This window comes from Chinchilla lanigera, unplaced genomic scaffold (assembly GCF_000276665.1).
Source record: "Chinchilla lanigera isolate Chin_1 unplaced genomic scaffold, ChiLan1.0 scaffold00066, whole genome shotgun sequence".
Taxonomy (NCBI): Eukaryota; Metazoa; Chordata; class Mammalia; order Rodentia; family Chinchillidae; genus Chinchilla; species Chinchilla lanigera.
This window is the reverse complement of record NW_004955467.1, coordinates 10946661-10961173: the sequence shown is the minus strand read 5'-3', so window position 1 is coordinate 10961173 and position 14513 is coordinate 10946661. Positions and strand designations below refer to the sequence as shown.

At 44.3% G+C, this 14513-nt stretch overlaps 1 protein-coding gene across 1 annotated transcript in view; it reads left to right on the top strand.

The window, feature by feature from the left end:
- LOC102013156 (NACHT, LRR and PYD domains-containing protein 1-like) overlaps positions 1 to 14513 on the top strand; it is a 44016-nt gene that overhangs the window by 1768 nt on the left and 27735 nt on the right. Inside the window, exons 2-6 of the mRNA XM_013522040.1 lie at positions 1292 to 1488; positions 1933 to 2239; positions 3230 to 3283; positions 6599 to 8204; positions 13177 to 13347. Coding sequence (XP_013377494.1) covers positions 1444 to 1488; positions 1933 to 2239; positions 3230 to 3283; positions 6599 to 8204; positions 13177 to 13347 — 2183 coding nt within the window. The 5' untranslated portion in view covers positions 1292 to 1443. The remainder of the gene's footprint in view (positions 1 to 1291; positions 1489 to 1932; positions 2240 to 3229; positions 3284 to 6598; positions 8205 to 13176; positions 13348 to 14513) is intronic.

Below are 14513 nucleotides of genomic sequence, written 5' to 3'. Positions count from 1 at the left end.
AAGAACCAGCTTGTTATTGCTTTTCCTAGAATCCGGCAGCTGCTCAGGATTTGTGACTAGCTGGGCTTCTTCCAGTCTGCAGTGAAACCAGCTCTCTGTTGGGAGGAAGCGTTTTTGAACTGACATAGTTTAAATTGGAATGAGAATGGTGACTGAAGCCTCTTAAGGATGTGAGAAACTGTAGGTCTGTCTTTTCAATCAAAGGATATGAACAGGAGTGCCTCCATCTTACACTGTAGTCCACCCTAGGCAGACCCTCCTGAACCACACCGAAATTACAGAAAATGGCTGCCCTTTCAGAATGTGGAAACATAGCTACAGGCCAAGATAGCTTATCAATAGCCAAGGACCTCCTGTTCCCCACACCCTCTGCCCTCCATTAACAAGCCTGCCCTACAACTCCTCAAGCCCACAATTCACTCCCCTTAAATTAGCCCATTATGGGAGATTGTAAGCCGCTGAATTCAGCCCATGAATTTAAAGGATAGCTGCTTGCCATGCACTAGTGCTTAAGATCCCCCACTTCCCCAACACTCTGTGCACCCGCTACCTCATGTCTGAGTGCACTGGCTCCCTTCTGCAGAAGTAAACTTTACCCTTTGCCTTGTCACGATCTCTTGCTTGCTGTCTGAGTGCATTCTTTCCGGCACCAACAAACTGATTCTTGGGGCTCATTTCTCACATGGGCACCAAAACCAACTTGCAGATCTATGTAAATGAGGCCTTATGACAACATAGATCCCTTAGGACAGGCAGAGCATATTTCCCACCTTTTTATGGATAGACTTATGTGCTTCTGAATGAGTTCAATACAGACCTTCCACTAAGGAGCTTCCCTGACAAACATGGAGATCCCACCCAATTAGAGAGCCAGTGCTGCGGTCCCCAGCCCCTGCCTGGAGACTACACCCTGCATTTACAGGAAGCCTCTGGGCAGTGGTGTTGAACATTTTAGAGACCTAGTCCCAAACTGTACCCCAAGCCCAGTTATTTATCACAAATGGCCAACATTGCCAATTAAATCTGAACACTGAGGTTTTAGTTTTTAAAAACAGCTCTACTGAACACCTTTTTTCTGAAAAACACAGTAACATGCATGGCATAGGTGGGCTACCTTTGCACTGGGGCACAGGTAGGAGGATGTTGTATGCACCTGTACATTGTATGGGTCTGTGTTTGCTGTGACATAGGCCTTTTCTGGCCCTCTCCTGTTCATGCCATTTGTGAGTCCCTCATGGGTCCCTCCTGCTGTAGCCCAAACAGGGTTGTTCTCTCTGCTTGGTTTTTCCAGAGCCGGGAGAGTTCTGAAGAGAACCACAAGTGTGCAGCCTTAAGCACAATCTGGGACTCTGAGCCACCACCAGTGCTGCACCTCCCACCTCCTCACCTCCAGTCATCAAGCTGTTCAAAGAGTCAAGGAGTCAAGGATCCCAAGGAGTCAAGATGGAAATATCTGAGGCAGCGGGAATAGCTGAGGAAGAACAACCAGTGAGTGTTATTCACACCCAACTCTTCATGTTCCCATCCCTCATTCTTCCATTCCTGTTCCCCATTGCTCTTCCTTCTAGATCTGGGCCCTGCTCCAACAACACCACACAATCTAATTTCTTCCAGTGTCTCTCAGTGCCCTCTAGGATCCATCACTATGGCTCAGTCCTTGCTCAGTCCCCTCCACTATGGCTTTTCCTACAACTGCCCTCTCCTTCAGTTCTCCAAGTATCATGAATTAGCTCCAGGGTTTGCAAAACAGGGTTTACAAAACCAGGTACTGCATGCTGCGTAAGAGCTTACCAGGGGAAAAAAATTATTCCAGTGGGAGATTGCATTGGGAAATTCTAGGGATCAAAGCAAAGGGAGACCTTAGTTCTCTGCCTGCCTGATTCCCTTCATCTCTACCCACTCACCCACAAACCCCATGAACATTCTCTCCAGGCTCCCCTGCCCAGAGCACAAATGGCTGGTGAATTAAAGCATCTACTGGCCCGCTACTTGGACCAACTAAAGAAGGAGGAGCTACAGGAGTTTCAGCTTTGGCTCTCTGATGACACACCCCTTGGGATCCTTTCTGCCACTGAAACAGCAGCTCAAGCACAGAAGATAAGTGGAACAGAGGTGGCATCAGACTTAGTGGCTGAGTATGGGGAGCAGCTGGCATGGGACTTGGCCATCAAAATCTGGGAGCACATGGGCCTGACACTTCTCTGTGATAAGGCCCGGGAAGAAGCATACTTGATGTTGGGTGAGTAGATCAAAGCACTCCATGTGGATCCCATCGAAACCACTGAACCACCCTCTCCAACCACGTCTTCCTCTGGGTAGAGGGAGAGACTGCACAGTCAAAGAAAGATCCAGGTCCCACACTAGTGTACAACTGGGAGGCTTGCTGGGTTCCCTACAGGATCCCAGAGCCCCAAACCTGCATCCACTAGAGTCCATTCCTAGGCCTACATGTGGTCCTCACAGCACCTGGGAGGGATTGCTACTAAAGCTGGAGAGGGTTGAGAGGAGAGCGGGACATTCCAAAGGCTCTGGCAGGGACAGGCATGGTGGTCAACTCCATGCAGAGCACTGGCTCCATATTGTACTTATGAGCATGGACCTGAGAACTGGAAAGAGACAGGTCCTAGTCCTAGCACTATGACCCTGTGAAAGTCCCTTCATCACTTTCTGCATCTGAAAAGTGAGAGAGTAAGAACCTGACTCCTTGGGATGTGTCCAGGTGAATAAAGATGAAACAAGTCGAACTTTTAGCAGAAACTATTACACAATATGCACAGTAGACATGTGCTACTGCTATTACTGCTTCTCCTATTATTGCTATTTAAAGCCCTGTGAGGCAGAAGCTCCTAGTCCCATGTTGGAGAGGTGAGGGTCAGAAGGAATGAAAACTTACACATAGTATACAACCAGAGCAGTTAAACAAATTTCCTCAATGCCAAATCAGGACCTTTGGCCTGGTAGCATCTATGAAAGCATCACTCTCTGCCCGTGTCTGTGAAGGAATCTGTGTAAAGGTTCAGGGGATTCACATGTACCTCCTAACCTCTTTCTGCTGAGACAGGGGACCTAACTGACATCAGGAACACAGTCTTGGTTCCCAGGCTTCTGCTCCTGCCTTCTGATAGGACCCAACCTCTCTATACCCTTACCATAGTTTACTCTTATTTATGCATTGAATCCACAAATACACCTAACATGGCACCCTCCAAATGTTCCATTTCCAAACCAGGGATTCACGGATCAGAGAAAGAGTCTTTGACAGAGCGAACTCCACGCAGCAGAGGTAAGTCTTGCTGACTCAGGCTGACATCCCTGCATGGGGCTGTGTGTTGGCCACTGAATCCCCGCAGGTCAGCATGTACCTGCCTAGGACCTGGGCTGGAAGAGTGCAGAGGAAGCACGGAGTTGTGCAGAGGTGGTGAGTATAACAGGGCTACAAATGCTCTTTCAGGGACTTTCCTGTGCTGAGACTGTTCCTCTACCCATTTCACACATGGAAAAACTGAGACCTATGAGGGTCTGGCACTGAGTCTCACCTGAGGCAGAGCTCAGATTGTAATTTTGTGGGTGCTGATGATCCCTGAGGCCAAGGTGGTCCAAAAATTCCAAAAGAGGATTTTGTTCTCCAGATAGAATCCACCAAGAGGCTGGGCTCAGTCCTCAGCCCCAGACAATCCCTTCACCTGATTTCCCTGGTCTCCCACCTAAGTCAGCAAGTCCCAGACAACAAACCTCAGTTACACCCTTGTCTGTTCCTCTTCTTGTTCCACCTTTAAAGTGGCCACCTCTTCTGAGTGCAGGGGGTACACAGAGAAGTTCACTTGTTCAAGCTCACCAAGCACTTAAGGCAGAAGCTGGGCTAGAACCTAAGACATTCCATGCCACTGCAAGCGATTTTCTACTCCACACTGCTACTACTTTGTGAAAGTCCCACCTCCCCTCCCTCACTTTCCCCTTCTTTCCATGCCCAGTCTTACCCCTCTTGCCCCCAAGCCCTGGAAATGGTGGTAACTCCACTGCCTTCAGGGTTCCCTCTGAAATCACAACTTGATGTATGATGTGAAACAAATCACTCTGCCCTTCTGTATCTCATTTTCCTCATCTGAGCCTCCCTACTACCTCCTTTGCACTCCTCATATCAAAACCATTCCCCAGTACAGAATTTCCACTTCTCTAAATTGTGCATGAAATATGCATGTGTATAAAAGTTTGAGTAAGTATTCTACTGACTATGTAGCAAGAAGGGTTATATTGCTCACACCTCTTCCCATATGCCTTCCTTTTATGGCCCCAGCAGCGTTCTTTTCCCTTGCCCTTCCCTTTGCAGTAACCCACTTAACCAGCTTTTCCCTTCTCTAACACACAGAACAATTCCCTTCTGCTCCTGTGTTGTATGGTTAGCATTTCAGAGCCTGACAAGACTGTGCCTGGCAATAAGTATGAACCCCCTTCACCTCACTGTTATTTGAAATAGGGAGTTCACTGTGCTCCTAGCCACAAGTCATTCATCAAAAGCTTCCTACCTAATGCATTCTGTACTCCCTCCAAGAATTTCAAACCAGTTACTAAGAAAGAAAATTCTTTATTTACCTTTAAGTGGCTTTTAAAATGAGATTAACACCCACCTCATATGATTTAGAAAGTAAGAAAAGAGTATATTTGATTCAAGGGGATTTAATATGTGCATTACCACATATCCATGAGAAGTAAGCGGTTTGGGACATGTGACACAAGTCTTTTGTCACCTCAGACAGCTAGGGCCTGAGAAAGGCAGACCAAGACTATGACCCTGGGTAGCCATGCTGGTTGCTTTAGAAAATGTTCACATTGTCAGAAATGTCCCCACCGAAGACAATAAGAAAACACATGTAGATTATTATGGCATATGAAAGAGGGCCCTCTGAATCCACAGTCTCACAAAGCCTAAAACTTTCACTCCAAATTCTACCCAGCTCTTCACAAACCTATCTGTGAAAGCACAACAGACAGAAATAGAGAACTCTGGATGTACCCGCAGGGTTACCTGGGAATATCTGGGATTCAGCATCCCCAGGAGATCATCTACATTATGCTAAAATTTACCTAAAGGGAGAAGTGAGAGGCATTCAAAATTTGGAAAACAGCAATATGGAAAGGGATTTTTACAATTGCACCAGTTGGAGTCTGACTGGAATAGAACCTCAGCTCTTCACAGTTCACCAGGGGTCATCCTATCTACCACAGGATGAGTTCTCTCAGAAGCAAACTCTAAGAAAGGAGATGCATGCAGGCCATTTTTTAGGAAACAGATTTCTGGATGCACTAATAGATGAGGTGGGAAGCGAGGCAGGAGAGAAAACCTAGCAAAGGTACACTGTGGAGCAGTTCACACCTGCAATACTAATCTATTTTAAAAGTCTATGACAGAATAACTGAGACTGGGTAACTTTAAAAGAAAACAGGTTTATTTTTCTTACGATTTGGGAAGCTGGAAGTCCAAACTGAGATGAGTAGGGGGCTGGGGATTTAGCTCAGCGGCAAAGCGCCTGCCTGGCAAGCGCAAGGTCGTGAGTTCAGTTCCCGGTACCAGAGAAAAAACAAAAAAACAAAACAAAACAACAAACTGAGATGAGTACATATGCTTAATTTCTGGTGACAAGCTTGTGCAGCTCAATGTATGCCAAATAATAAGAAAGGAAACCAGGTGTTTGAAAAAGGGAAAAAATTGGCGCCAATGTCTGCAATAGCTTTACCCTTCCCACCAGTAAACCCTAATCCATTCATTAAGGGTGCACCCTCAAGACCCAAAATGCCTTCCTCTATGCCCTGCCTCCTAACACTGCTACCACTAGAAACCAAATTTTAACATATGTTTACACAAATGATGTACCACCAACCCATAGCAACAACAGAAGTGTGATGCTCCTGAGGATGTCTGGGCACACTGTACAACATGCCTCAAAGTTGTGTGAGTTTGGTGCAGAGGACCCAGTGTGTTCTCTGTGGGGATCTCTCCCCAAACCATACTCATCCACATTTCTGTTCCACCCTGCCTTTGGGTCACACAGCCCCTCAGACCAACAGTCATATAACTTACAGAAGGATGTTGTTGGTAAGACCTGCAATGTCAGTGACTAAGGCAATGCTGTGAGGAACCAGCAGCATCTGCTCCACTCTCCCCACTCTCACTCCTCACCACAGGGCCTCCCACAGGGGGCATATCACAAGCTCTGAGGTACAGATGAGAAAACACAGGTTTGGTGGGACTAGTGGTTCAAAGCTTGGGCTTAGTCAGGACAAAGAGTTGTCCCTGTTTGTTCACTCTTTATTCCCACTCCCTAGAGAAATATCTGGAATCTAGTAAGCCCTTGATAAACTTGAAAATAGTAGAAAGTCATATGGGGAATGGGACTTGGTCAAGTGAAACACTGAACTAGTGCATATTCCAGAGTCCATGTCCTGTCACCTGCACTGGCCAGAACATACCAAGTCTGCACACAGTGCAGTGTCTGTCACTTGGAGTAGTTGCCAAAACCAGTACAGGTGTCCAATGAATGAATGAATGAATGGATTCCCCTATTTCATAACTTCAAATTTCATACTTCTCTCACTTACTTAGGAATTGTAACATTCGATTTTCCTGAGATGAGTGAGATATTCTGGCCAACAGAGTCCTGGAAAAATAAATATTTTTGTGAAAAATTCGCACAGCTGCTACTTCTACATACAACTCACATAAGAGATAAAGAATACCTGGCCAGGGAAAACTGGATTCATGACTCAGTACTGGAGCAAGGAGATTTGATTGAGATTGAAGACTTATTTGGGCCTAGCTCAGGTACCCAGAAAGAACCTCACACAGTCATACTGTATGGGGCTGCTGGAATTGGAAAATCAACCCTGGCCAGGCAGGTGAGAGGAGCCTGGGAGGAAGGCCGGCTATACAAGGACCGCTTCCGGTATGTCTTCTATTTCAACTGCAGAGACTTGACCCTGTCCAAGGTTAACAGCCTGGAGGAGCTGATTGCAACAGACTGGGCTTCCACTGAAGTTCCCATCAGGGACATCCTGTCTTGTCCAGAACAGCTACTCTTCATCCTGGACAATGTGGATCAGCCAATATCAAACTTGGAGGATCTCGATTCTGAGCACCATCCACAGGGCAGATATTTACATCCAGCACCTCCAGTGCTAGGCCATTTACTAGGGGCAGTCTTACTTTTCAGGGCTTTCTTTCTGATCACAGCACGGACCACATCTCTGGAAATGTTCCCTCATGCTTGGGAGGAGCCACGTTGGGTGGAAGTCCTAGGTTTCTCTGAGTCTGGAAGGAAGGACTATTTCAAGAAATACTTCACAGATGAAAGCCAGTCAATTACAGCATTTAGTGTGGCTGAAGCAAACCCATTGCTCTTGGCACAGTGTCTTGTGCCCTGGGTGTGCTGGCTGGTCTGCACCTGCCTGAAGCAACAGATGGAGCAGGGAGAAGTACACCCCCTGACCTCTCAGGCCACCACAGCCCTCTTTCTCCACTGCCTCTCCCAGGCTATCCCAGCTCAGCTCCAAGAGATCCAGCTTAGGTGCTTGTGCTCTCTGGCTGCAGAGGGCATCTCGCAAAGAAAGACTGTCATCAGTGCAGATGACCTCAGTAGGCACAAGTTAGAAGGGGCTGTCATCACCACCTTCTGGAAGATGGGCTTTCTTCGAGAGCACCCCACTGCTCTGAGCTACAGCTTCACTCATCAGTGTCTCCAGGAATTCTTTGCCACAGTGTACTGTGTGTTGGAAAATGCAGAGGAAAAAAATGAGTATAATTTCAATCTCAGATTGATGACAAAATTGCTAAAAGTTCATCTATTCAGAACACCAATCTTGTGCTTCCTGTCTGGCCTTTTAAGTGATCAGGGCACCAAGGAGATGGAGAAGATCTTCTCCTGGCGGGCACCTCCTGTACAGAAGTGGCACCTGCTACAGTGGGTTAAAGTGGAGACCCTATATAAGCCACAATACTCTCTGAGCTTCCTCCACTGTCTGTATGAGACTCAAGATGAGGAGCTCCTAACACAAGAAATGGCCCATTTCCAGGAAAGAAGGGTGTGTGTCCGTACAGATAGGGAACTCCTGCTGGTCACTTTCTGTGTTAAATTCTGCAACAACCTGAAGTGGCTTCAACTGAATAACAGTGAAGTGCAGAAAGGAGAACGGAGACACCCCGGGATAGTTGTGTGAGTATCCTGTCACACTCTGCTCTGTGCTCCTCTGTTCTGCTCATGACCCCGCATTCCCCGAGCAGAGATGTTCACTAATACTGGTTTTAGAATAAAGGATGGAAGCCCCCTGTGACTGCTCACTGCCCAGTCTCACTACCATTCTCTCTCACACTGGATGCTCTGCATGCCTGACCCTGTGACAGAGCCTGGTGTTTTCCTACTGCCTCTCCTTCTATCTCTGTGAAACCCACAAGCCTTCCCTGCTGGACACTCTGCCACCTTCACACTTACCTTCGCATGGCCTCCACCCTTTCCAACAACCACACAGCCCTCTGCATCCTCTCTCGTGACATGATTTTTCCCAGGAAAATTTTGCATTCAGCTGCTTCAGAGCCTCCATGACAATGGCATTGGCCCTGAGATCTTCCTCCATCACCTCAGAATGCATGTGTCTCAGAGGAAGTCCACTACTCTCCCTATAAAACTGACATCATTAGGTAGATTTTACTAACACCCCTCCAATCCCAGCAACACTGAATTTCCATGTCCAAGCTCCCTGCCTACATTGCAATACTGATCACTCACTACAAGTGGGAGTCTCTCTCCCTCTTTATATAATTCATTTGATGAATATTCATTAAACACTAATTTGGGACTGGGGATGTGGCTCAGTGGCAGAGTGCTCTCCTAGCATGTAGAAGGACCTGGGCTTTGTACCCAGCACAGAAAAAAAAAAAACACACACCTATGAACCAGATGCTATAAATCACAGTGCGTGCGCACGCACACACACACACACACACATACACACACACACCACATAATCCCTGTCCTAAGGAACTCCAGACTGGGAGAATAGATAGGTATCTATCCAATAATTACAATACAGGGACACCTGCAATAACACAGGTATGGACAAATTATCATGGTGACCCAAGGAAGGGAATGATTACCTACATAGACAAGAAAAAGACAGATTTTCAGAGGAAGCAATATTCATTTATTTATCTTTTATTTTCAGATTTTAAAAACACTTTCTTACTATAAAACCTATGTTCCTTATAGCTGAATAAGGCTATGTAAATAAGCAATAGATGAAATCAGTACCAACCAGAATTCTATTGCTCAGAAATAAGCATCATTAAGAATTAAAGTATATCATTCTAGTCTTTCTCTATGGAGTTTTCTCTGAGAAAATTGAACAATACTACATTTTATCTCATAATCAGCATTATTGTCTAATTGTTCAAGGTCATCTTCTCTTATTATTCAGAGCTCTGATGCAACACCAATTTGAATAGTCATATAACATTCCCCACAGAACAAACACGGCCCTAGGTAATGGTTTAATGCTCAATTTGACCACTTCCTTGTCCCTGGGATTTTAGATTGTTTCTAGCTGTTTCTAGATATTCATGGCTATATCCATGACATTGGCCTTGAAGGACCAGATGGAGGGGTTGGAAGTGACAGTGGCCTGACATGGGTACTTAAAGAGAGTTCCTAGCAGGTGCAAAAGCCAAACCCACATGCAGGCAAGAGGATACGAGAGCAGAGCAAGAGAGTTTGGAATGGTTGGTAGCAAATAAAATTTAAAGACTCCAGTCTCTAGTATGTGGAAATTCAAGACTCCCTGCTCCAAGTGGGGATAGGGATGGAGAGGCCCTGAGTCAGCTAGGCAAGGCAGGGACATCAGTCCAACAGTTACTGTGCACAAGCAGAAAATGCAGGAAGAAACAGTGAAGACTGGCCAATGCTGTGGGAAGATAAAGGAGCACTAACTAGAGATATTAGGGCAATCAAGATGACATGGTGAGTGATTTCCAGATTATCAGGTTATTATTCGGCCTGATGCTTTTGGAATAATACATTTCTAATTTTTCTTCCAATCAATATAAGCATAGCACATGCATCACAAACACCATCTTTTCATGTTGGGTGTCATCACACATGCCTATGATCCCAGTGTGATTCAGAAGCTGAGACAAAAGAATCACAAATTCATGGCCAATCTGGGCAATTTAATGAGATCCTGTCTCAAAATAAAAAGTAAAATAAGCTTGGGATGTACTTCAGTTGTAGAGCTCTTGCACATATGCATCATGCCCTGGGTTCTATCCAGAGTACAACATAAAAAAGAAAAAAATTGCTATCTTTTGAAAGTTATTTCACTTTCTATAATTCTTTTTTTTAATCTCTTTTCCTCCTTACTCTGTGTCTTGTTCCCCACTGTGATTTCAAAAAGATCTCCTTCCTTCCTATTTATCTTTCTTCTATTTTGCTCTACATTTATATATTTTTGGATTTTCTCATGTAAGAGAAACCATACGATATTTACGCTTACGTGTTTGACTTATTTCATTTAATGCTATGGTCTCAAGGTACATCCACTGATTTGTTTGAAACATATTTGATTTTATGAATTTGAATGTTTTTTAACTATTGCACTCAACACTGGCCACCTTCAATATTTTTTATGTCTGTGTACATTTATACTACTGAAGGTACTAAAAATAAAACTGCAGTAAGACTTTGAGGACCCTGCAATGCCTTGTAATTGTACAAAATCCTCTGTGGTAGCTTGTACTCTAGCTGTCTTGTTTTCATGTCTAAGGAGACTCAGTGAGGCATGAGAAGGGGACTCAGGTGCAAGAAGCTGGCTCCAGGGTCTTTGCTACTCAAATCTACATGGCTTTGCACACTTGAGAAAGATAAATTAAGTTTGGAACATAGTGGAGATTAGTAGGTTCAAAAGTTACTGAAGGTCAGAATAGAGCTACCTGGCAAATACTGGAAATATCAGACTTAAGATTCAAACAGAGTTTAAGGAGTTGAAGCCTTAAAGCAGAGGAAGCAATTAAGTAGTATCTGAAAGGGGAAAACTAAATGAGTACAAAACAAATAGGGCTGTCTTTGCACTAGCACTCTCATGTGATGCCCATGATCCTACCCACTCTGGCTCCAAATATTCTCTCCAATAACATTCCCCTTTGACAGGGTGAACACCTTCACTGGAGGAAAGACAGCCTCTTTTGCTGGTATTGGTCTTTTTATTATTCTCTTTAAAATTAAAATAAAGCCTCTTTTAAAAGTGTGCTGGGACAACTGTCTTTCCACATACCAAAGATTAAACCTAGACACATATCTCTCACAGTGTACTAAACTAAAGTTGAAATGGGTCAAAGATCTAAGTATTAAAGCTGAAAAACCTGCTGGGAGATGAAAAAGGTAAAACTCTTGAAGACATATGTGTAGGCAAAGACTTTATGAAGGAAACCCCAATTGAACTGGAAATAATACAAAGAATCAAAAAATGGGGTCAAATCAAATTGAAAAGCTTCTGCACAGCAAAGAAAATTGTGAACACAGTAAGACACAACATGTATAATGGGAAAAAATATTTTGCTAGCTACTTACTCTTCAGACAGAGGTCTAATATCTAGACTATATAAAGAACTCAAAATAATTACACCCCCAAATTTATAGACATTATCCAAAAATAGGCATCTAAAATGAATAGACTCATCTCAGGTGAAGAAGTACAGACAGCCAATAAATACATCGTCAACACCATGTGCCATTGCAAAATGCAAATTTAAACAACACTGAGATTCCATCTCACTCCAGAAAGAATGGCTGCCATCAAGAAATCAACCAGTAACAAACACTGGCAAGGCTGTGGGGGAAATGGGATCCTTCTCTATCATTGGTGAGAATGTAAATTCGTACAACTATGGAAATCAGTATGGAGATCCCCAAAAAACTAAAACTAGAGGGTCTAATTGACCTAGCTATCCCCTTCTAGGTATCTTCCTGAAAGTGTTACTTATCATACCATAGTGATACATGCATCCCTATGTTTATAGCAGCACACTTTAAATGAGCTAAATCTTGGAAACAGCCCATATGCCAGTCAACAGATGAAAGAATAAAGAAAATGTGTTAAATATGTGTAAGGATTACTACTCTGCCACAAAGAAGGATAAACTTGAGACATTTTTAGGTAAACGGATGCACCTTGAGACTGTAATCTTAACTGAAATAAGTCAGACACACAAGTTTAAATATTGCATCATTTCTCTTAAGTGAGAAACCCCAGGGGTAAACAAAGAGCAAAATGGAGGATAGATATTGGGAAGTAGGAAGAATATGTTCAAATGAGAAGGGAAACTAGGGAGAGGGAAGGAAGAATGGAAGGAAGGGAGAACAGATTTAAAAACAAAGAATGAAGGAAGAATGGAAAAAACTTTTATAAATGGAGAGAGGAAGAGGGTTGGAGAGGAAAGGGGAAAAGGAGGAAAAATGAATTAAGATATATTATGTACATGTATAAGTGCCCCATGATGGATGTGATTATTATACACACCATAGAGATACTAATTTAAAAATTTTAATAAATTTTTTTAAATTCCTGCTTTGCCTTCTCTTACATGTGTACACTCTGTGGTTTTGATATCCTTTGAAATAAATACAGATTCACGCACACCAACATACACAGGGTACAATGATCATATGCAACGTCCCATATGGGATCATCCTCAAACCACATTTCCTGAGTTCTTTTCCCACAATTCTCCTCATTTTCCTTCTGAGACTCTGGATTCTGTGCCAAAGGAAGTCAGATCTGCCTCCATCAAAGAGAAGAAGGTTGTGCAATTACCAAGGTCCTCTGTAGTTCCAAGTGCTATGCTTGGCACTACAGAAGTAAAAGATGACAACTCTGAGGAGCTTCCACACTGAGGCAGAAGCAGACACACACAATGGACACAACAGCATGCACTGCCAAACACTATAGAATGAAGAACCACACAGAGAAGAGAAACCTAGCCACAGTGGAGGATAAAAATGCAGGTGGAGAGGCAGCTCGGACCTGGGTCGCACTGCTGTGCATAGCAGCCTGGTGTGCAAGGGACTGAGCCCCACTCTGACACACGGCTGTGCACCTCAGATCCTGCACATGCAGCTCACATCTCTTTCTCCCTCTCAGATCCACGTGGGCACCACTCACTGATGCCAGTTGGAAGGTTCTCTTCTCTGTTCTCCAGATCACTGGCAGCCTGGAAGAGTTGGTGCTAACTGGAAATCCACTGAGTCTGTCTGCTGTGCAGAGTCTTGGTGAGACCCTGGGTCACCCTCGCTGCCACCTGAAAACCCTGCGGTGAGTCTGGACTGGGTTCTCCTCTAGAGCTGGCAGGGTGGGAAAAGGAAGATAGAAGCTGAGTCTAGGATGTGGGTTTGGTCTGCACATTCATCAAATATTTATTCACGGCCTCACTGATCTCGCAAAGTGACGTATGCTGGGGCTGCTATGGGTAACAATCAGAGGCAAGATTCCTTTGTCATGTAGTTAGAGAGCAACTGACATTAATCAAGAAACTGTACTAACACATGGGTAACAACAGGCCCAGAGTTCCCTGCGGAAGTGGCTTGAAAGAGAGCTAAAGGAAACAGAGGATTGGACCAAGAGAAGCAGGGGTGGGAGGAGCAAGTTTCAAGCAGAGGAAACAGGATCTCCTGCCTCCCGCTCATCTCCTAACCAACATTCTATGCTCTGCTTCTATGTGCTATGCTTTTTAAGATTTCACACACACCTAAGATTGTGCAGTGTTCTTCTACATCTGTCTTATTTCACTCCCTTTTTATTTCACTTTTCACTTTCTCTTGAAAAATATGAAATAGCCAGAAACCAAGAATTCTGGAGATTTTCTTTATGAAGAATTGAAATCTAGCATATTACATAGATAAAGAAGATTCACAAGAGGAAAAGATCAGAGTGGGGTAGGAGGACATGGAAAGAAAGACATTTGCTGAAGACCCTTGGAATCATGTGGGACAGATGGATAGAGAAGGACTGAGTAAAACATGGAAACTCAGAAATTCATGGATATTAAGAGTTTCCAGCCCCACAGCAGCAGCACGTTGTGAGCACTGACCTCCTGCTAGGCACTGCCCCAAGTATATGACACACATGTCCTCCCTTCATTGGCTCCCTTCAATAGGCTCAGAGAATCCGTGTTACAGGCAAACAAATTACAAATGAAGATAAGAAAACCTGCCCATAATCTTCAAGTAGCACCAGAAAGAAGTGAGACCTGAACCCATGTTAGGCTGGTTCCAGAATATTTACAATATCCACTGCACCCACCGCCTTCACTCAGATATCCTCAGCCTCCTCAGTGAGGTGCATAACCACATTTTCTCAATAGGATTGGAGAGTTTGGGATATGAAAGTGGTATCCCAACAGCACATCTTACAGTGATAAGACCTTTGAGGGGAATAAACCTGCAAGAGTCGTTTTACTCTAAAACTTTACCTTTATGCAA